Source organism: Carcharodon carcharias, chromosome 2 (genome assembly GCF_017639515.1).
Source record: "Carcharodon carcharias isolate sCarCar2 chromosome 2, sCarCar2.pri, whole genome shotgun sequence".
NCBI lineage: Eukaryota > Metazoa > Chordata > Chondrichthyes > Lamniformes > Lamnidae > Carcharodon > Carcharodon carcharias.
Window position 1 is genome coordinate 172,396,466 of NC_054468.1, and position 23,730 is coordinate 172,420,195.

General features: G+C 42.3%; 1 protein-coding gene across 7 annotated transcripts in view; it reads left to right on the forward strand.

The window, feature by feature from the left end:
• LOC121292611 (girdin-like) overlaps window positions 1–23,730 on the forward strand; it is a 334,505-nt gene that overhangs the window by 58,596 nt on the left and 252,179 nt on the right. For all 7 annotated transcript variants that reach the window (XM_041214804.1, XM_041214830.1, XM_041214822.1 and 4 more), the window contains exons 5-7: window positions 11,153–11,211; window positions 15,118–15,201; window positions 16,192–16,332. In XM_041214804.1, the coding sequence (XP_041070738.1) occupies window positions 11,153–11,211; window positions 15,118–15,201; window positions 16,192–16,332 (284 nt within the window). The remainder of the gene's footprint in view (window positions 1–11,152; window positions 11,212–15,117; window positions 15,202–16,191; window positions 16,333–23,730) is intronic.

Consider the following 23,730-nt stretch of genomic DNA (forward strand, 5'->3'; position numbering starts at 1 on the left):
GGGCCCAGCCTTTCAAGGAAAATTGCTTTCACTGCACCAGTAATTGCTGAATGCATTGCCCTGTTGCCCAGGGAGCTTCTGCAGCTTGGCCATCCCATTGACACCTCAGGTTCAGTTAATGCTATAGTTGGGTGTAAAGCTGCTTTACTATGCAATTCAGGGTCCTACACAGATTGTAGGGCCCTGATGCAAAATTCGGTTATAAATGGGCCAGATCTTGGTTAGTTTAACCAGCAGTTGTGGGAGGGAAGCTGCAGATTCCTTTAAATTTGGCTTGAATTGACTGTCATCTGACTTCTGTTACCCATGGTTTATGGATGGGGTTAGAAAATGCCAGTAGCCATGCCTGCAGAGATATAAAAAAAAATAGTATCAGTGGTCTTTACAAAGTTTATTTGACATCGATTTGCAGATATTCATTAGGCTCCCTCCTGTTTCCAGCAGGAGTTGTGGCCAACTAAATGACGGTTCACTGGAAATCAGATTGAGCAGACTACTAGTAAGTTGGCTCTTGCCTGAAAGACAGCACAAGATAGGCTCAGCTGGGAGGAGAGGGAAGAGGGTACTGCGCAGGAATGCCTACCCACAATATGTCTTCAGGGAATAACTTTCATTTCTTAACCTGACCAAGAAAACCTGTGTGAGACACCTGCGTTTCACTGTAACAGTGATCCGTTACTTGCTGCAGTATTGGAATTTGAGATTCAGGGAATTGTCATGTCCATAAGACAGAAAAGAGACCATGAACTGCTTAAATTAAACCTTACTTTCTGCTTATTTAATAATGGACTTTGCTGGACCAAAAGCATGGCTGCTACAGGTCACATGATTTGCAAGTTGGCTACAGTTGTGGAAACTTCCAATAGTAATTACAGGACAATCCTTGTAGAATCTCACACCTATCATTGTGTGCATCCATTGTAATCAAGGAAACAAGGGAGCAGCAGATGGCCTGTCTCCCCAGCCTGGACTTATAACAGATAGAACTATCAAAACTCATTATACCTGCAGAGGTGCTCATAACCACCATCTACCTCCTAAGGTGAGCAATGGATTTTGACCAGAGGCATAGAAACTGATAACCTGAAGATGACTCATTATGGGCAACGCCACATGATCTAAGCTTCTATGGCCTTTGGAAAGTTTTAATGTCATGTTCCTGGACTTTCAGGACAGTCTGCTGTTAGCATCCAGCCTGTCAACACCAAAGCAGGTCTCCATGCTGATGATAAAGCCTACTTCAAGTTTAAACCTCCTCGAAGCTTGGTTCTCTGCAAGATTCCTGCCATTGCCTGTAGAGTGGACCAACTCCATCTTGCTGCATCATCACCAACTTTGAAGGAATTCAGCAACCCTTGCTTTTAGCTAGCTGAACCTGCCTGACCTTTAACTCCTACGTGAAGGGACCCTCAGTGGACTTTGGCATCCTGGACTCAAACATTCACATGAATTAATATCCCTACCTTTTTTTGTTCCAAGTTATTCCTAGTTATAAAACTCTTTCCTTTCTTATCCCCATTTGTGCTTGTGTGTGTATGTAGTTTTGACAACCTATCCTGGGTTTGAATGTATGGCTAAGCAATACTTCTGGTTTGACCTGAAAGAGAGTTTGCTGCGAATCACTTTAAAATTGACATCACAAGCAGAGTGTTTGGGAAAACACACTGCAGTCTATTTCAAAATTAAAACACCTCTGCTTATGGACAGATGGCAAGTAAAATAAAGGAGTTCAGTTTGCCCCTCTCCCCTGTCCATAACTGAGTCAATTAACCTTTTAACTCCTTTTCCCAAACTCTGAAATGATTCCAAGTGATGGCCCTTTTTAGTGATAGTGGTTACATTTTATTCAGTATAAATAAGACCTGATGCATGCTAATGCTGGAGCAGTACATCAAAGTGCAACAGCGTTACCATTATGCTCTGGGTAGAAGCACAATCTCCATATAAACAATGCCTGTTCTGTCCCAGATGCCACCAGTCAATGCAATATGCAAAACCTCTACAAATCTTGGTGCTTGGAGAATCCCTTCTTGTACTTTTTTACATTGCGAAGTCTTTGGAGGCTGATTTAACCCGATCATTGCCGAGCTGTCATTTGAATTGAACAATTATAAAGACTTGCATTAAACCATCTGTGCTGTCCAAGTCATGACAAATTTGCAAGCAATTGGCTTCCTTTGCTCCATCCCCAGTACAGGGAGTTGGCATTCCTTTGCCAAGGAGTGAGAACATGTTGGCCTTAACACCCATGTGTCTTGTCTAGGATTCAAGGCACTGTTGTTTCTCTGTCCTCTTGGAGCTGTTTATCTCCCCATTCTCTCATAACAAAGCTGAGAACAGATGTCTTGATGGATTGCTACTGAAGTTTGTCCCCTTTTACACTTTTTGGATCGATGAAACATTTGGTCAGTAAAGGTTCAAACCACAATATTCCATCTTGTTACCTGTCAACCATCCGTGCCCAGAGCAAATCACAACAGGAATAAAAACAGGGTAAGTGTAACAAAATTATAAATAAATGTACAGTCAGTCATCCAATTTAATTTAGTGCTAATTAGCAAGAAAACTCAAAGCAAGGATCCCCCAGGATTCTTACAGCAGCTATAACTGTAACTCTATACCAGGACATGGAGAGGATAGCCCTTGTGTTTTTACTCCACAAGGGTATTCTGGGTTGCAGCAGGTGACATTATGATCCCACCTGATGTTAATACTGAACAAGTTAGATCCCAGAGTGAAACCTGGCTTGGTAGATCCAAACTTTGTTTTTATTTTGAAATCATGGAAGTCAGTTACTAAACACATTCGTAAGAGTCTCTCAGTATACTGTTAACACAAAATAAAACATTTATTACACAAAAATGAACTATATTACATTAGATAAAAAAGTTGGAAAATTTCAAAACAGATACCAGAAAATTAATTCAAACGCATACTATTCCCTTTAACCCAGCAACCCTTACAGACACACAACCCCAGTGGAAGATTTACCATTATCTCAGCACCAAGGTTTCTTGCTTGGGTTAGCTCAGTTTCAAACAGTTTTTTTTTTTCCGGCAGACTGCTGAACATTCACCAGCTGCTTTTCTTCAGCCTGTATCTCTCCCTGAGACACCCAAAAACCGCAATCTAAACTCATTGTTACTTAAACTTCCCTAAACTCTGTTCCCCAGCAGGCCTGCAGAATTTCTTAGCGAGTTTAGACCTTCTGCCTCCACTTGGTTACACACACTAACTGACTGTCCTTCTGTGTTTCCCTGTCGCTAGGCAAAAGCTCAGTTTTTTTCTACTTTTTTTTAACTTCATTAAACTATAACCCCTTGGTAACCCATCTCTTCACTTCACTTTAAGAGTTGTAAAACCTCATTAAAAATGTATGTATACAAACAGGGCCCCAGATTTTCTGGCATCCAGCTCCATCTGAACACCCAAACACAAAATATAAATTAAACTTAACAGCATGAGTGACATCTTGCAGTTTGCTGTTTACTCCAGCATCAAATGACAAAGCTGTTGTGCGCCTGCTGGAGGAACAGACACTTCTCCTTGGACCAATAGACCAAGCAAATGGGATGAGAGCACTGGGCTTTTCATGCATTGCAGGCTTGTCCAGGGTCCAAGGGGCAGAGTCTATACTCATGTTGGCCTTAAAGTTCCCCATCATCAGCCTAACATCTTCCTGAACAGAATGGGATGCTACATCCAGCTAGTTTCCAACCACAGCAGTAGACAGTGCAGGTCTATGCCTCATTTCCTGGTAGCAGCCATTAGTCATTCATTCATGCACCAATCCAGAACCTGGATGACGTGATGTTGGTTCTGCATTTTGCCAACGATGGAAACCTCCGAGGCACCGTTACGAGACAGTTGAGCTCGTTGACAAGGTAATTGGCCTCATAGACTTGCTATTGTTTACGATTTCATGCAGGGTTTAGAATTCCCTGAGCGGCTAGTAGGGATCATGGGCAGTCAGATCCCTGACTGCTTAAAGTCGGTGGAACTGAGGCAAGGCCTCGGGTCCGCCATTGGAAGCCTGCTCCGGTATGGCTGTCTTCATTCATTGTCCATATGTGGTGGAAGAGAGGAAGCCTTTGCTGGGTTGTAGCAGCAGGCCTCTACGAGGGGAACAGCAGTTTGCTGTTGGACTTACACGAGTGGGAGCTCAGTAGTCTCTTCTTCGGCTCATAGGAGCAGTGGGAGCAGCTTGTGATGGTCTCCTCTTGGCAATGCATGCAGAGGGTCATTGCTGCTGGGTCAAAGAGAAGGTCAACTTCGAAGGCAGCACACTGAGAAAGGGAGAGACCAATGGCCACGGAACTTATGCATTCTGTCTTCCTGTACTCTGAATGGAAGAGGAACAATGTGGAGGCAGAACCTGGTTCTGGAGGCACCACTGCAACAGCAGCAGAAAGCAGCAAAAGAGCCAGCCTCTGACTGGCAAGCCCCAAAAATGTGCATAGAGGCCAGCCAGCAGGTGGCTGTGCCATGAAGGGCCCAACTATGGTCGAGAGTATACAGACTCATCTAAACTACCTGCAGTTGTCGGAGTGACGGTGTCGGTGAAGACTATGGCTGTCAAGTGAGGCCATCACCGACTTGCGTGCCATGCCTCAGGTTGAGCTGTAATGCATTGGCCTCAGTGGACACTGGCTCCGAAGATAACTGTTGAAATAATGTTTTTTACGCATCAGGCACTTCCCAGGGATTCACTGAGACTACGTGTGGGGCCTCCCAGGCAGCAGCCTTTTGCTGCATCAAGGAGGTAACAGATGTCTTGTTTAAAAGGACCAGTGACACTGTGCTAATGGACTGAAACCTAGCGGTCCATTGGCTTTGGGGCAATCGCAGGATTTCACCAGATGCAAGGTGTCATCCAGTGCGCCCTTGTGACCATCAAGGCTCCCTTAGCCAGTGAGCTTCATAAACAGGAAGGGATTCCATTGCATTAACATTCAACTGGTCTGCAACCACCGAAAACACGCCCTGCAGTTGTGTGCCCAGTTTCCTGGGATCTGTCATGCCACATACATAGTTTGTTAGTCCCAGTTGCCATGCTGTTCCAGTCCCTGAACATAATCCTCTGGGTCATGGGTTGCCCTCTGAAGGCATGGCTGCTGACGCTGATGAGGAACCCTCAGACTGAGCCAAGGAAAGGCACAACACCTGCTGTGGGTCAACCCGAGCAATCATAGAGCAGGCCTCTGGCCTCCGCGTGATGAGATTCCATTGCCTCGAATGTTCTGCAAGAGCCCTGCTATGCCGCAGTGAGGGTCTCATCGTCGTGGTCTGCTATGCTCTGCTCAGCCTTGGGGGAGATGGTGGCGTAGTGCCAATATCACCGGGCTCGTAATCTTGATGGCCCAGGCTAAACCCCATGACAGCTGGTAGAAATTTAAATTCAATTACTAAATCTGAAGTATAAAGCTAGTCTCAGTATTGGTGACCATAACAACTATTGTCGATTTGTCATAAAAACCGATCTGGTTCACTGATGTCCTTTAGGGAAGGAAATCTGCCATTTTTGCCCAGTTTGGCCTACATGTGACACCAGACCCACAGCAATGTGGTTGACTGATAACTGCCCTCTGAAATGGCCTAGCAAGCCACTCGGTGCAAGGGCAATTAGGGATAGGCATTCTTCCCATGGAAGAATAAAGAAAAAAACTGAGCACTACAGAAGGGGGAGGCCTTGTGTCAGGAGGATATGGATGAGCATTATTCCTCATCTGATGTGGAGAAAGGGCAGAACAGGGAGGCCAGGATGATCCACTTGCACAGGAGGCAAGTACCATTGAGGCTCAGGATAATCAAATTTACATTTGCTTCCTGTGGTCATGAATCCCTTTCAGTGCCCATCTGATTTTAAAAACTCACTCCTCACGTTGGCCAAATGTCTCATCCTTCATATCGTTTAATATCACCTAGAACCCATCTTCTCCACGCACACTTGACGTGTCTGAGGAGATCAAAATTGGCCTGTCCCTACACTGGACCATTTAGAGATGCTGGTGGTGCAGTAGAGCTGGGTGTCTCAGTGTATATGTGAAAACTAACGTTTTGTTTTCAGATGATGCCAAGCAGCAACGGATAGACGAGAAATAGGTGGGGCCCAAGAATAAATCCTTGGGAGCAGAAGTAACTGTGTGTGAATGGGAAATGAAGTTATTGATGGTGGTTATCTGACTACGATTAGATAAGTAAGAATGGGACAGGAGGCTACTGCAGATTTCTGCAGCTGGAAGATAATGGAGAGGCATTGGAGAAGGATAATGTGATCAACTGTGTCAAAAGTTGCAGATTGTGTCAAAAAGGACAAGGAGAAATAGATAGCCTTTGTCAGAGAATGTCATTTTAAAAAATTCTTTCATGGGTTGTGGGCACTGCTGGCTTTGCCAGTACTTGTTGCCCATCCCCTGCCCATTTATGATTTTAATAAAAGTCATTTCAGTACTGTGGCGGGTGGAAACCTGATTGGAGGGATTTGAAGATGGAGTTCTGGGAAAGATGGGTACGGATTTGGGCGGTGACAACACATCCAAGGACTTGGGAGAGAAAAGCGAGGTTGGAGATGGGGTGTTAGTTTGTCAGGGTGATGGGAGCAACAGTTTTTTTTTGAAGGAGAGGGGTTTACCTCAAGATGGACTGGTTACACTGATACCCAGTGTGTGCAGGAATGCAATAACTGTTATGAGAAGTAGTATGCAGTCATTCCAGTTTACATATAGATTGTGGTATATAAGACAATGCAATTTTTTTGGTGCCAAAATGCATGTTTCGGCTTATGCTCAATGGGTGGAATTGTCCCAGATTTACACTAGGTGCGGTAGCAGCGGCTAAAACGACATTTGATCTGTTGGCCACAATGGCGGGTTTTCGTGCCATATTGTCCCAAACCCCACCGCATTAGTTATGCATTCCTGGGAAACATGCTGTTTTGATGGTGGGCGGGCTTGCATTTGCCCGCCACGCCATCACCTCACTGCTTCATCAAGCCAGGCATCATATTTAAAGTCCAGCTGCGCTCTGTGCTTCCAATCTATGACTGCGGTGAAGATGTCCACAAAAGACAAAAATACCGCAGCCCACAGATTTAGTGACACGTCACTGGAACGCCTTTTTGGATGCTGTAGAGGCCTGCTGTGATGTCCTCTACCCCCGCTGTGCTGCAGGATGGGCAGCAGCGTGACCAACCAGGCTTGGGAGGCAGTGGCAGTGGTGATCAGTGCCACTGCTGCACAGAAGAGATTGGCCATCCAATGCCGATAGAAGATGAATGATCTCATCCGTGCAGCAGCCAGGGTATGGCAAACATCTCATCACTCTAAACTCTCTCACACAAGCCTATCACACATGCACTGGCATGTCACTCACTGCCAGCTCAAGAGACATCACCATCCATTCTCTCACATACAGCCTCACATGTCCATCTAATATCATCTGCTCTGGAGACAACCTTCTCAGCCCTCACCATCTTGAGACTACTTGCACAGATCAACATGTGGCACCCCCCCCCCCACTCCCTTACCCTGGGTTACCCTTGTCCTGTTGCCTCTTCCCTTGCCTGAGGCCACTTCACTCCCTTCGCCAAGCAAGTCCTAGCCCTGCAGCCATTGAAAAGACACCCACATATGGCTGACCTGGCAAGTAGGGACTAGCCATGAGCTCCCCTAAAAGCGATGTGTTGTCTGTGAAGCCTGGCGCTGATGTCTGCAAGTACTGGCCAAAGCAAGATAGGCAAACAAACCTTGAAGCCCCGAACGAATACAGCCCGCCCAGGTGCATGTCGCTTTCGTGCAGTTGTGAAACACATTGGGTAGGCCTAATAATGATCTTCTGGTGCATTACAGTGAGGTTCCCGACTTTCAATAGCGGGCTGAGTGGATGATCACGAACTGATTTCACGCTGTCGTGGAACTGATCACTCCATATTGTCCGCTCAAGCCACTGAACACGCCCAATGCCATGGGCATGGAAAATCCTAATGTATAAGTCAAACCCCCATTTTTTTATTCAATATATGAATTTTTAAGGCTACATTCACATTAAGAGCCAGCCTTAATTTTTCAGCTCAAAATTACATATTTAGGGCCATACTTGCCTTTAATAAGTCGGTGTGTGGGATCAAGCAGGCCAGGATGATGTGTGGGAGTTAAAGACATGTCACGTCCACAAGGAGCAAACTCTGCATGGCCAGTGACAAATAGAAATAGGTCCTCGTGCAAAAAGGCTGAATTACAAAGCTGTTTTCATGCTAAAAGTTGTAGCATGTGCTAACTCATCAAATAACTGTGCTGCAGTGAGAAAATTCAGTGTTAGAGGAAAAACTGGTATGCGAATGGAAGAAGGAGTCTGCCCTGGCAGGTGCCTAAAACCAAATGCGGCATGAGAACAGAGGCCAGCCAATGGTCTGATCTTGAGAAGCATATGTTGGAATGGAACCTTGAAAACGGTCAGATTGGTTACATCGTCACCAGAAATGCAATGCAATAAATATCCACTTAAGTGGACCGAATCAATCCCTGAATCCAGCAAAGATTTCGGAGCTTTGCTGCATCTGCTTTTGAGAACAAAATGTCTAGTTTTGTGGCAGAAGACCAAGATTGCTCAGAGACTACCAAAAGACCTTTGCCAAAATTGCCAGTTTCTAGTGATTCATTATCAGACAACAGCAAAAATACTAGCACTCATTATATTACATTGGCAGTAAGGATGAAACACCCATGAATTTCAATGGGAAGAATTTCTCTCTCCTTCCCTCCCCATATTGGGGGCTTGGGGGGGGCGCTCGGGTGTGGTGGGCAAGAATGGGTGTGTTCAGGTGCGCCTCCGACTGGGGCATGCCTCCATTTTATGTAGGTGGGCCAATTAAGGCCCACCCAGTGTGATGTCCACCAGGGAAGGCTATATGCTCCCTGTGCAAGGTGGGGGGTGGGGGCGGGGATTCCCTAAGCCAGGAGTGTGCTCTTTCATGCATGTGCACGAAAGAGCGCACTCATCTCCCTGAGGCTAGGTGCTGCCTCAGGGAGATCAGCGCCAAATTTAAAAATGGTACATGTAGAGAGATGAAATTTCCCTAACGTCCATCGCTTTTAAATAAACTTAGATCAAATTTTTAAAAACCTACTGCCCATGGATGAGGTTTCATGCTTTTTCTGAAGCCCGCCAGGGCTTCCAGCCTGCGTGCCAACCTTAAGGTTGGATGGGCAGGTCCATTAACTAGTCTAATTACTTTTTAAATGGCCTCAATTGACCATTGACAGGTCAGCGGGCACACAGCTGATTCGACTGCGCCCCCGCTGAACTGAAAATTGAAATGATGCGGGATGACGTTGGAAGTTCCACCCAACGTCATCCCGCGTGTCGGTGAGCTGGCCCTGCCCCCCCCCCGCCGCTCGCCAACCTCTATATTCCAATATGGTTAGAAATCAAACTGTGGAGTATGCAAGTTCAAAAATAGTTCTAGTGGGAAGACCAGATTCATGGTGGTACTAACCAACAGAACTAAAAGTTAATGGTAATTTTCAAGAGTTAAACCATGCTGAAAATCAAGTTCCCTGCAGGAGTTTTGGTGCATGCCCATGATGCTTGGATGAATGAAAATGGGCTGAAGTTATGGATTGGTGATATGTGAAATAGGTGTCTAAGTGACTTGTGCAAAGAATGCGCATTATTACTTTGGAATATGTTCAGGTCCCATGTAGCTGATGAGATCAAGAAGAGCCTAGTTATAATTGCAAGTTATAACTACAGGTGTGCAGTTCATCTTTTTAGCTTTGGGTCTCAGGAAGCCTTTCAAGGATCATGTTCATACCAAATGGAATAGGTGAATGGTTGATGGAGCAAAATACCTTCACAGCGGAAATGTTCGTGCTGCCCTGCTTGATGTTTTGTGTGGTTTCATCATCAGATTGTGGGATGCTATTAATGCACAAACTGTCATCAGATCATTGGATGATTTGTTATAGAAGGATAATTATGAAACCAAAAGTGCCACATCTGATCCAGAGTGGGATCCTTACAGTGATGTCATAGCCAAAGTGTCTCAGTATGAATTTGATGAATTCTTTGAATTGGATGCAAGGGGTGATGAATTTGATGGTTTTTTTACAACATTATGATTGTGATTTGAGTTTATTCTTATAGAATTATTTCATTAAATAAGGGTGTGACCCTCAATTTAATTTGAAGTACCATTGTTAAGTTCGTTTTCACATTTCAAAATGGCGACCACCTACGCCAACAGTGGTGGTTCACAAGTTTATATTGGGCATATAAGGTGATCCCCATTTTTTTTTAACCTTCAAAGGTTGACATCTACACTGTGACCTACGATTTATTAGACTTGCGTTGTTCGTTCATGGATTGAAATTAAGATTTATCTTGCATTGTTTTCCATTTGCATACATGCTATTGGGGGCAAAATCTGAATCAAATGACAGTAAAAGCATTGAACCAAAGGTGAAATGGTGCAGTGAGCGTCTTAACTTTTGCTTTAGTTTTATTTTAGCAGTTGATCTTAAACTGGAAACAAAGTATATTTTTAAAATCTGCAACAAAAGTTAATTGCTTGGGTTGAGAGTCTCTTAACAAGAAGGTAATAGCTTGGCTTTCACAGATAATCCTGATGCTAAATGATTTAGATCATTCCTATTCAGAGCATGCAGTTATACCAGCAACACATTACATGGAGAACAATAAATACCAAGGATTGATTGCAACACAGTTGTCTGCTGGAAAGATTAAGAGTAATACCGTAGGTCACAGATGAAATTGTTATATAACTAATATGTATATTGAGGTAGGATTATTGCTCTGAAATCACATTTATATTGTATACACAGTTTTTTAAAAATGCATTTTGCCAAGATAGGAAATTTTTGGTTTCTTTTCTCCCTTCGCAGTTGTCATGGAACAAATGATGGTTATGCCAGTCTATCTAGTTGCTTAGTGATGTCCTCACTGTATATTTATTCAACGATCAGAGTACAGATTTTCTTTGATTATATTCCCTTCAAGACCATTCTACTATTCTAATTAATGAAACTGTAGATTTAAAAATAAGTTAACCCGTTTGCAGGCAACTACTTAAACCCACCTTGCATAGTGGTTCTAGTGATTCTAGTGGTTTACAGTGATGGTTGATTTATTTCAGAACAGGGTATTGAAGAAATGAAGAAGCTTCTGCTACTTCTACTAGGCTGTGCTGTTCAGGTTGGTAATGTTCATGTTCTTTTTTTTAAACATGCTTTTGCTTTTCACTTTCTGTTTGAAATTCATTTAAAGTTAATATTATTTGTTCTTGGCATCCTGTAATAGTGCTATAATGTCCTTCTGGTGCTGTTCTGCCTTGAAAAGTTTTAAAATGGCAATAGATTTTTTGGATAGATTATGATATTGAACATCCCTGGCATGACTTTTTCTCCTCTGTATTTATGTTTAAGGCGAAACACACCTGATGAAATCTCATGTTTTATTTTCTTTGTTTTCAGTCACACTGCCAACTTTGAAGTGGTGACAGCATAGCCAAATTATTTTGCCTTTTCCACTCGCACAATTTCGAAAACTGTACAAGTGGTCATTCATCATGCTAGATGGTCATGGCATACTTGCTGCAAGGGCAGTGGTCAAGTAAAATGTACCCTTGAGATTTTTTTTACTGAGATTCATTGGGTCTTTCTCCAATAATTTTATTGTATCTTAGTACAGCATGTTCAATGAAAATTTAAGAAGAACAAAGCATCATTACTAACTGACACCATGTGAATCAACATAATGTTGCCCAGTATGCCAGCTTAACGTATCATATTTGATGTAAGCCCCAATGTTTGCCTAGGACAATGATCACTGACAACAACCAGCTCTGTGTCTCCACCATCACCCTTGATTTCTCGATCAATTCTGTTTTGTCAAAATGCTTGTCTGCCATTTAAGATTTGGATGATCCAAGATCATCTGCAGCTGAGCGTTGGGGAGATCAAGTAGGGCCCTCAGGGCAAGGGGGAAAACCACTCAGATGGCAACATTTGGGCCAGACTTTGATGTTGGTGGCTCCCTCTTTGGAGATTGGCATCCTTGACTCTGAGCACAACCCCCCCAAAAAAAAGTCTGCCACAGAGAGATGTCTCTATGGGTGGCAAGCTCCCTGTGTGGCAGGAGCTGCTCTGCCTTGGACAAAATGCCAGAAGGTCCTCTAAATAATCCTTAATTACTTTAAAATGCCTACCTACTTCCATTCAGCAAGCAGCTAATTGGCATTCCGGCCCACTTCAGGGAAACTTTCCTGACACGACTCCCTGCTATTTTCCTGGTTGCCCCACTTCCAAGCCTGCTACCCCTACAGTGGGAAAATTCTACGTATGGAATTTGAAGCTCAGATAATCAATGATGTGCACCACGGTATTCAGTTTTTCAGCAAGCAGCTAAGGAAGAGGCAGTAGTTGGAGGAAAACTTATGGAGCTTTTTGCAGGAGCTGAAGATGGCTTGGTTAGCCCCTCTGAATTTATAGTTTGAAATTATGTTTGTGGGCATCTCCATTTTGAGACTTCCTCAAAGCCATCTACCTTCCTCAGCAGCACCCACCTCTCCCTGTGATTGTGCCAGCAGCATGAAAGACTGCCCGCTGTCCTTAATTGGATAGTGAGCATGGAGGTAGCCAGTTAGGTGGCCCCCTCCAGGAAAATGGCTCCCATCAAGTACAGGCTCAGGACCTCCCATTTGGTCCCAAAGTCAGGCTCCTGAAGCCCTGGGAAAATCTTGTTCCATGCTTTATCCATCGTCAAGACCAATTGCTTTCTGCCCTGAAATGCTACTATTTTTGATCTTATTTCCTCTAACGCTGAAGCCTTTATTTGAGCTTTCATCACTTCTAGGCACGATTTCTCTATTCTCTGCCTAAGCTCCATGAGACACAAGCTATTCCAAAACTGCCACTGGCATCCTGTCAAGCACTATATCTCACTTGCCATCATCCAGTACTCGCCTACTTTCATTTGACTCCTTGTCTGTAATGAATCAGGTTCAAAGTTAATGTCCTAATTTACAAGCCCTTCAATATCATTTAACCTTCCAGTCTATGCTTTTGGCCCTTCATACCCTCCCCTTTGCTGTACATTGACAGAGACTAGCAGCCATCTTAGCCCTATTCTTTGAAACTCTCTCCTAATCCCTGTGTGTTGCCATTCAGCCCAACCAATCCATTGCCAGTGTTTAAGCTCCACCAAGCCCCCTCTCGTCTTTTCTCATCTAAATCTATCAGTGTAATGCTCAATTTTATTCTGCTTCATATGCTTGTCCAGCGTCCCTTCAAATGCATCTCTACTTATCCACCAGCCACTTTCTGTGGTAGTGAGTTCCACATTACCACTCTTTGGGTAAAGAAGTTTCTTCTGAATTCCCTATTGAATTTCTTGGTGACTATCTTATAGTGATGGCCGCTTGTTATGTATGCTCTTTCCCATAGGAGCATAAATTCTCTCTGTATCCAGTCCATCATGAGCTTTCATAATTCTGAAGAATTTGATTACATCGCCCCTCACCCTTTTTCTTTCCAAGAGAAAGGAGGCCCAGCCTGCTGATCGTTTTCTGATATGTATACCCATCCATTTCTCATATCTTGTAAATCCCTGCACCCTCCCCGCTGTCTCTGTATCCTCTCTATAATATAGCAGCAGCCAGAAGATCTCTCAGTACGCAAGTGTGGTCTAACCAAGGTTCAACACAGGTATAGCACACTTCCCGTACTTTTCAATTCTATCCTTCTAGAAATAAAGCCGAGTGTTAGGTTTGCCTTTTTATAGTTTTGCTGACCTGTGGCACAACTTTTTGTGACTGATGTGTTTGTACTCAGATCCCTTTGTTCCTCTGCTCACCTAGATTCGCACCTTCCAAATAATAAATGACACCCCACCCCATTCTTCCTGCTAACATTTGTGTGTTAAACTTCAGTTGCCAATTATATTAATGTCCTCCTCAGTATTGATTATTTCCACCCCCTCCCCCGCTCCCCTATTTGGCGTCACCCACAAATTTAGAAATTGTGTTTTTGATTCCAGCGTCCAAATTGTTGATGTAAATTGTGAACAGCATTGATCCCAACACCGTCTATTTTGGGACATCACTTGTTACCTTCTGCCACTCTGAATTACTCTCCTTTATTCCTACACTCTGCTTTCTGTCTTGTAGCCAGCTAGCAATCCATTCTGTCACTTGTCCCTGACTCCACATTCTCTGACCTTAGTCATTATAAAGGGCCTTTGGATATTCCCCATGTTGCATAATGGTAAGTTGTTTGTGCTGATCACTGAGCTAGTTTGCTTCCAGCCATTGTCAAATCCTATGCAGCAAGTTCTCTGCTACTCAAAGGATTGTCCTGGTTCTTTTGTTGATCTACTCTCTATTTTGTGATGGAGTCGGTTCAGCAGTGTCAAATAATGAGACTGCATGTAAGAGGATGGAAGAGTTTTCATTTGCCACAGGCTGAATGTTTTTTTTTATGCATGACTTCTTCAAATGTTTGAATCAGAGCATAACTTAAGCAGTTTTAGAATAACAACCCTTGCCTCTATTTTACTGGTTGTTCCCCAGCATCCTCTTGCTGTGTTTTGGTGTTGTATTGGAATGTTCAGTTAGCCAGAGATTCTGTACCTGCAGAGGAAGATTTAATGGTGCATTAAATGACATATTTGCTTAGGTGTTCATAAGACATGGGCTTGACTCTAGCAGTTCCTTTATTTGTGAACTCACAACCTTCATCCCTGTAGTCTTGGCTCCTCCCTAATCTGTTGAGATCAATAAACCCTCATTGGGCAGTCATCCCCACCACCAGAAAGCAAGTGAACACTAGTTTATGAGAAGATGAGGGTAAAGATCCTGAGCTGCAGTCTGAGCCTGGGCTCAAATCAATTTGCCAGAGTTTTGGATGTTTAATTTCCAATGTTTTATTGCTTGAATAATGCCACATTCATCAAAATTGTCCAGGGATGAATCCATTGCTCCAAATCTTGTAAAGGCTGATTTTTCAAATTTTTTTTCTGGTGGGTGTTGGTGTGGGGAGAGTCACCTCTTGTCCCTAAAGGAAGCTGGATTTAATGATCATAACTATTTTCATTTTATTCCAGTGTGAACGGAAAGAAGAATTTATCGAGAGGATAAAAAATCTTGATTTTGATACGAAGGCTGCTGTTGCAACTCACATTCAAGAGGTATGTTCTGCAAATGCAGAACAATATTTTTATAAAAACTTTTGAACTAGCTATAAGGTGGTCTTGTATAAATATGTTTGCTGAGGACATGAACATTTTGAACTACAATGCCCTCTGCACCCTCATCCCGTGCCCCCAAACATTTGAGGCTCACACATGAAATATGAAACTTTTTGGTGAGTTACTGGAATGCTGCTTGCTGTTCTGAATGATAAGATACATATCTAGGAAAGGAGAAGAAAATCTGAGGTGGAGACCAGAATACATATTTACTTGGTGTCATGGGACGCTAGAATTGGTAAACTGACTCATCATTTAAAAAAGATGACCACTCTGGCATGACTGCGCTCCAATTTGGCCTGGTTTGTGTTCTCTGAATCCTCCCGGCAAATTTTCTACTGTCTTAGTATACTTCCAGTTGTGCATAGAGATAAAATAAACAAGAATTAATAATAAGTTACCTTGGATATTGCTGTCTTTATGCTTTAAAAGTTCAGTCTCCATATACATGACTAATTTCCCCCATTTCTCTTTCTCACCTATTGTGATTTGGATTTACTCACTCTTTTGGTTTAAACTCAATACTCTTGCAGTTAATTTATAGATTCAAGTGATGTCCTGTAGGTAAGGAAGTGAAGACACAGCAGCCTAGAGGGATCACTTGAGAGTCCAGAGTGGATATCCCTTTAAAGTAACAGTCCTACCTGTCTCCCCACCCCCACCCCACATAAGTTATGACTATAATTATATCAGTATGTGAAATACTACTTTGTGCATACGTGAGAAAATCTGAATGCTCAAAATTAATTTCAAAGTAAAAATAGATCTTAATTTCAGACATGCTAACTTTAAAGTTTATACGCAAATAAGCATTGCTGTGAAAAGTTGGATGTTTGTCATTTCTGTATGTTATGTTTCCTCATAATCTAATCTCCATAAAATGCTGTTATAAAGCACTGGAAATTACAATCCATTTTTTATGTTATGAAGGTGACTCACAATCAGGAAAATGTCTTTGATATGCAGTGGATGGAATTATCTGACCTCTCCCGTGAGGACGTCAATTCCTTTTTCAAAAAAATGGCAATTCATCTGAAAAGGCTTGTGGATGAAAGGGATGAAAGATGTGAGGTACAAAGACGATTACTATTCTAGAAAATTTGATCATTAAACTTGACCTTATTTAAATGTTGCAAAAAAACGGGTGGTTTGAAAATTGCAAGTTATTTTGAGACTTTCCACAGTATTAATTGCTTTTAATAGTGTATCAACAGTAATGAATTACATCATTCATTACAGTTAAGCACTATAGCTCACAAGTTAAATACATACTACAAACCATGAATGAATCTGGAAAAACTGTTGAATCTGTTCAGCATTCTATTTCCAATGTGTCAAGCCAGTAGCATTGGTTGGTATGTTATTTAGAGGCATGGGTTAAGTGGGGCAGAAAATTGGGCAGTAAATCTTAGATCTACTTACTATGCATGTAAACACAATGGCCTCTTAGGTGCAGTTTTCCAATAATTATGCAGGCCAATGTGGCAGACTTTCTGGACTCATAAAATTCATGTGTCTGACAAGTGTATTCTCGGCTTTAAATAGTAACATCAGGATTTTTCTAGGTAGCTCTCCCAATTGGTTGCAGTAACTTTGGTGAAAGATCTTCAGAAAACCTTATTTATGTGGTGTATCTAGGGTTTTTGTCAATCTTGGACCAAAGGTACAGTGTCCAGTCAGGAGATCATTCAAGGAAATTGCCATTGTTAATTTCTTAAAGGTATGTTCAGGTTTTTTGCTTGGAGCTTGCTAATTACATGTTTGACGTGACCTGGTTTTTTTTCTCTGCACTTTGTTGCATTTATTTCTTTACTTTTTTTTTGTTTTCTTGCATCAAATAGCTTACAACTCATTTGGACAACCGTAAGAGTTTGAGGAATAATCAGAGGCAAGTCTGACTGAATCAGAGGCACTTTGGTTAAATTCTCCATTACCTGCAAAATGCAGGTGTATAAACTATTCAATCTGACTGCTTTATGGCTCAAGGCTTTGTGAGGACCACTGTAAATTTCTTCCACACTCTGCAAGCTAGAGAAATCTTCCAGCAGCTATGCCCTTAGGAAACCTAAACTGAACTGAACTGCCCGCTTCTGTCAGCAAGCGGGCTTACACAAGTTAAACAAAAAGGACCTTTTGAACCAAGACTGCACCCTGAAGCATTGTCTCCATGGTGACATAGCATGCTTTGGGATAATTGAAACAGAAATGCAAACAAATTATTTTACCTTCAACACATCTCTTTGATTCTGCAGCCATATGAATAATTTATATTGCTTAAGGAGTTTTACAACTCTTTCTTCAGACTCCCTGGCTCCATTAGAACCTTAGAGATGGATCATTCATGGTTCAAGATTTTCCACTATAAACTCTGACTTTGCAAGACAAACATAGGTTAGCATTTAAGTGTTATAATCACAGGCTTGTTTGAGTTACTTTTAGATCAGAGTTGCTCATTAGTTTTTCAATTAGATGACCCCATTTATCCCATGAATTAAAACTTTAATTCCTAAATCTAAAATGTTATATTCTAAAACATTTAAACCATGAACTGGATTTTCATAGCAACTCCACCCAGGAATTTGATGAAAATGTGTCACCAATGTGATGCGTTTTTATTTATCCCAGTTAAAATATTATAATATGTCATACATCGAAATAATCTAACCACATGTCAAACAACTTTTCTTTTTCCCTAGCAAATTCTATAAAGGTTTGGGTCTGCCTTTTCCTCAAAAGTTCAGAATCTTAATTGGTACACTTCAGCAACAATCCATGTTTTTTTAAAAAATGTTTTCTATAGCATTATTGCTCATTAGATTTACCCAGTCTATATCTAGATTGAAGTCACTAATGATTACTGTATTACTCGTATTACATGCACCTCTAATTTCCTGATTTATACCGTGCCGCACATTACCATTACTGTTTGGCATATAAACAACTCCTACCGGATGTTTACTGCCCCTTGCTGTTTCTTAGCTCCACCCAAGCAGATTCTACATCTTGTTCTTCCGATCTAAGATCCTCTTTCTCAAAAGTACAAAGTATTATCAGCATTACCTCATCTCCTTTTCCTTTTTGCCTGTGCTTCTTAAATGTTGAATACCCTTGAATATTCAGTTCCCAGCCTTGGTCACCCTGCAGCCATGTCTCCATTATGGCAGTTAGATCATACCCATTTACTTCTATTTGTTCCATCAATTCACCTATTTTGTTGCGAATGCTGAATGCATTCAGATAGTGCCTTTTTAACATTATTCCATATTTTGACTCTGTTTGATGCTGGCATTTGTTTCTGTTGCCTTCCAGTTTCGTTTACTATTTATCTACTTCTACAGCCTTGTTTTTCTCCTATCTGAATTCCCTGTCTGGTTTCCATCCCCTTGACAAGCTAGTTTAAACCCTTCCCAGCAGCAGTAGAAAATCTTTCTGTGAGGATATTAGTCCTGATCCTACTACGGTGTAACCCATCCTCCTTGTACAGTTCTCACCTGCCCTAGAGCTAATCCCAATGCCTCAGAAATCTAAAGTCCTCCCTCCTACAGCATTTCTTCAGCCACATATTCATCCACTCAATCCTATTTCTATACTCGCTAATACATGGTACTGGGAAGAATCCTGAGATTACTGCCTTAGATGTCCTGCTTTTCAATCTCTTTCCTAGCTTCCTAAAATCTGCTTTTATCATCCCTTTTTCTCCTTATGTTGTTGGTATTCATATGGAGCATGACCTCTGGCTTTTCACCCTCTTCCGAAAGAATGTCTTGCAGCTGCTCAGTGACCTCCTTGACCCTGGCACCAGGGAGGCAGCAAACCATCCTTGAAGTGTGTTTATGGGCACAAAAACACCTGTCTGCTCCCCTTCCACCCCTCTTTTTCTCCACCTGTGCAGCTGAGCTACCTGTGGTGGCACGAACGTGGCTTCTGGAGAGCCATTGCCCTCAGCAGTATCCAAAATGGTTAATGAACAAGATAGACTCAGGGGACTCCTGCACTAGCTGCTTGATACTCCTAGAGTGTTTGTCTGGCAGTCACCCATTGCCTCCCTGCCTGAGTGCTCTTAACCTGCATTGTGACCGCTTCATTAAATGTGCTATCGATGTAGTTCTCAGCTTCGTGAATGCAGCACTGTGACTCCAGCCATTGCTCAAGTTCCAAAACCCGGTATTCAAGTTTCTGCAGCAGGTGACACTTCCTGCACGTGTTCATCTATACCACATGAAGCGCCCATGGCTCTCCACATGCCACAGGATGCACATTCCACGCGGTCAAGCTGCCCTGCTATATCCCCAGAAGGAAACTTTAAACAGCTGTCATAATCTATATTTTCAATTAGTATGTTTGAGATGCAGCTCTGAATTCAGGAATAAAAACCACCAAACCTCCAGAGGTTTTTATACAAATTAAATTAAACATTTATTAATTTAACAAGGTATTAAACACATACGCATGTCTACAAATTACTACCATAATAACTATTAAACAAATCCCCAAATTAATCACTCCCAGGTAATCATCCCAAAGGCAACAATAACCCATAGACTTTAAACAACACCAGGCAAAGCATGTTTTTTCTTACGGATTCAAAATGAGGTTTCTTTAAATTTGGTTCCTTCGCACAGTTGTAGGCTTACAAGCCTCTGACTCTCACACAACTCTGTTCGGTATATACCTATCCTTCCAGTGAATACAGGCCTAGTTGGCCCAATCTCTCCTCAAATGAGAATCCTGCCATCCCAGGAATTAGTCCAGTGAACCTTCAATGCACTCCCTCTCTGGCAAGTATATCCTTTCTTAGGTAAGGAGACCAAAATTACACACACTACTTCAGGTGTGGCCTCACCAAGGCCCTGTATAGCTGCAGTAAGACATCCTTTTCCCGTACTCAGGTCCTCTTGCAATGAAGGTCAGCATGCCATTTGCCTTCTTAACTGCTTGCTGATCCTTCATGCTTGCTTTCAGTGATTGCTGTACAAGGACACAAAGGTCCCTTTGTACACCAACATTTCCTAATCTATCACCATTTAACTAATACTCTGCCATTCTGTTTATCGTACCAAAGTGGATAACTTCATACTTATCCACGTTATACTGCGTTTGCCATGTATTTGCCCACTCACTCAACTTGACTAAATCGCCTTGAAGCTTCTTAACATCCTCCTCACCACTCTCATTCCCACTTAGTTTTGTATCATCAGCAAACTTGGAAATATTACATTTGGCTCCCTCATCCAAGCCCTTGATATATATTGTGAATAGCTGGGGCCCAAACACTGATCCCTGTGATATCCCACTGGTCACCGCCTACCATTCCTAAAAAGACCTGTTTATTCCTACTCTGTTTCCTGTCTGCTAACCAATTCTCAATCCATGCCATATAGTACTCCCCATCCCATGTGCTTTAATTTTGAACACTGACCTCTTATGTGGGACTTTATCAAAAACTTTCTGAAAATCCAAATGCACCACATCTACTGGCTCTCCCTTATCTATTCTGCTAGTTAGGTCCTCAAAAAAAAAAATCCAGTAGGTTTGTCAAGCATGATTTCCCTTTCATAAATCCATGTTGACTTTGTTTATTCTCATTGATATTTTCTAAGTGTCCTGTTATCACACCCTTTATAATAGACTCTAGCGTTTTCTGTACCACTGATGTTAGGCTAACCGTCTGTAATTTCCTGTTTTTTCCCCTCCCTTTTTTTAAATAGTGTTACATTTGCCGAATTTACAGAATTTTGGAAGATGATGGCAACCAACACATCAGCTATTTCCGTGGCCCGTGATGTAGATTATCAGGCCCTGGGGATTTATTGGCTTTCAGTCCTGTTAATTTCTCCAGCACTTTTTTTTAAGTAATAGTAGTTTCCTTCAATTCCTCCTCCTCACCCTTGGTTCCCTAGGGTTTTTGGGAAGTTTTTTTATGTCTTCCTCCATGAAGGACAGAACTGAAGTCGTTGCTCTGCCATATCCTTGTTCTCTCATATAAATTCTCCCATTTCAGACTAAGGGACCTACATTTGTCTTCAATAATCTTTTTCTTCTTACATAATTAGAAGTTTTTGCAGTCCTTTTTTTATGTTCCATGCAAGTTTACTCTCATACTCCATTTTTCCTCTCTTGATGAATTTCTTTCTGCTGAATTCTAAACTGCTCCCAATCCTCAGGCTTGCTACTTTTTCTATCAACTTTATATGACTCCTCTTCAGATCTAATACTATCCTTAATTTATTTTGTTAGCCATGGTTGGGCCAGTTTTCCTGTTGTGTTTTTACACCGGAAAGCAATATATAACTGTTGCAATGCACACACTTGTTCCTTAAATATTAGCCATTGCTATCCATGCCTTTTAATGAAGTTCCCTAATCTATCTTAGCCAACTGATGCCTCATACCTTCATAGTTTCCTTTGTTTATATTTAGGATCCAAGCTTTTGGATCGGACTACTTCACTTTCCAACCTAAGGAAGCATTCTGTCATGTTATGGTCACTGTTCCCTGAAGGACCCCGCACAACAAGATTATTAATTAACCCCTTCTCATTGCAGAAAACCAAATTTAGGATAACCTGTTCCCTAGTTGGTTCCTTGATGGTCTAAAAAAACATCTTATACATGCTCCGGGAATTGTTGCTAATTTAGTTTGCCCAGTCTATATGTAGATTGAAGTCACCCATGATTATTATAGCACCCTTGTTACATGCATCTCTAATTTCCCATTTAATACTGTCTCCTACCTTGCCACTATTGTTTGGAGGCCTATATACAACTCCTACTAATGTTTTCTACTCCTTGTTGCTTCTTAGCTCCTCCCAGACTGATTGTACATCTAGATTTTCTGAGCCAATATCCTCTCTCACTATAGCACTGATTTCATTCCTAACTAAGAATGCCATGCCACCTCTTCCTTTTTGCCTGTCCTTCCTAAATATCAAATACCCTTGGATATTCAGTTCCTAGCCTTGGTCACCCTGCAGCCATGTCTCTGTAATCGCAATCATATTGTACCCGTTTACATCTATTTGCGCTGTTAATTAGTCTACCTTATTGCGAATGCTCCATGCATTCAGATACAGTGCCTTTAGACTTTTTACACATCTTTTTTACGTTCAATGGCCCTCTTTGCTGCTAGCCCTTGTTTCCTCTGCCTTACACTTTTGCTTTTTACTTTTCTGTCTTTCATTTCAGTCTTTCTTTCCCTCTCTTGTGTCTCCCCACTCAGGTTCCCATCCCTCTGCTGTTCTAGTTTAAACCCTCCCCCAGACTACTAGTGAATACTCTTGTAAGGATGTTGGTCCTGGTCCTGCTGGGGTGCAACCCATCCATGTAAGGTCCCATCTTCCCTAGAATCGGTCCCAATGCCTCAAGAATCTAAATCCCTCCCTCCTACACTATCTTGCTAGCCATGCATTCATCAGGTCTATTCTCCTATTCCTGATCTCATTAGCACGTGGCACAGGGAGTAATCCTGAGATTATTACCTTTTGAGGTCCTGTTTTTTAATTTATTTCCTAGCTCCCTACGCTCTGCTTGCAGGATCTCATCCCTTTTTTTAACCTATGTCACTCTTACTGATATGGACTGCAACCTCTGGCTGTTCACCCTCCCCCTTCAGGATGTCCTGCAGCCCGGGCTAATTTGGGTTAGGTTTGACACCAATCTGTGGAGCGTTTTCTCCCTGATTCCCATTGACTTCAATTTTGCTAGACCCTCTTTATGCCACACTCAGTCAAATGTTACCGAGATGTCAAGGTAGTCACTCTCACAGCTCCTTTGGAGTTCAGCTCTTTTGTCCATGTTTGGACAAAGGCTGTAATGAGATCAGGAGCAGAGTGGCCCTGGTGGAACCCCAGCTGAGCTTCAGAGAGCAGGTTATTGCTGAGAAAGTGGTGCTTGATAGCACTGTTGTTGACTCTTTCCATCACTTTACTGATTGGGAGTAGACTGGTGCAGTAATTGGCCAGGTTGTATTTGCCCTGCTTTTTGTGTACAGGACAACCTGGGCAATTTTCTACGTTACCAGGTCAATGCCAGTGTTGTAACTGTACTGGAACAACTTGGCTAGGAGCACAGCTAGTTCTGGAACACGTCTGCATTAGTATTGCCAGAATGTTGACAGGGCCCATAAACTGTGCAGTATCCATTGCCTTCAGCTGTTTCTAGATATCACATATACTGAATTGAATTGGCTGAAGACTGGCATCTATCAAAACAGTGACCTCGTGAGAGGGCCTAGATGGATCATCCACTCGGCACTTCTGGCTGAAGGTGGCTGAAAGTGTTCAGGCTAGGCTCCCCCATCATTTGAGAATGGGGATATTTGTGGAGCTTCCTCCTCCAGTTAGTTGTTTAATTGTCCACCATCATTTATGATTGGATGTGGCAGTAGTGCAGAGCTTAAATCTGATCAATGGTTGTGGGATTGCTTAGCTCAGTATTTTGCATGTTGCTTCCTCTGCTTGACATGAAAGTAG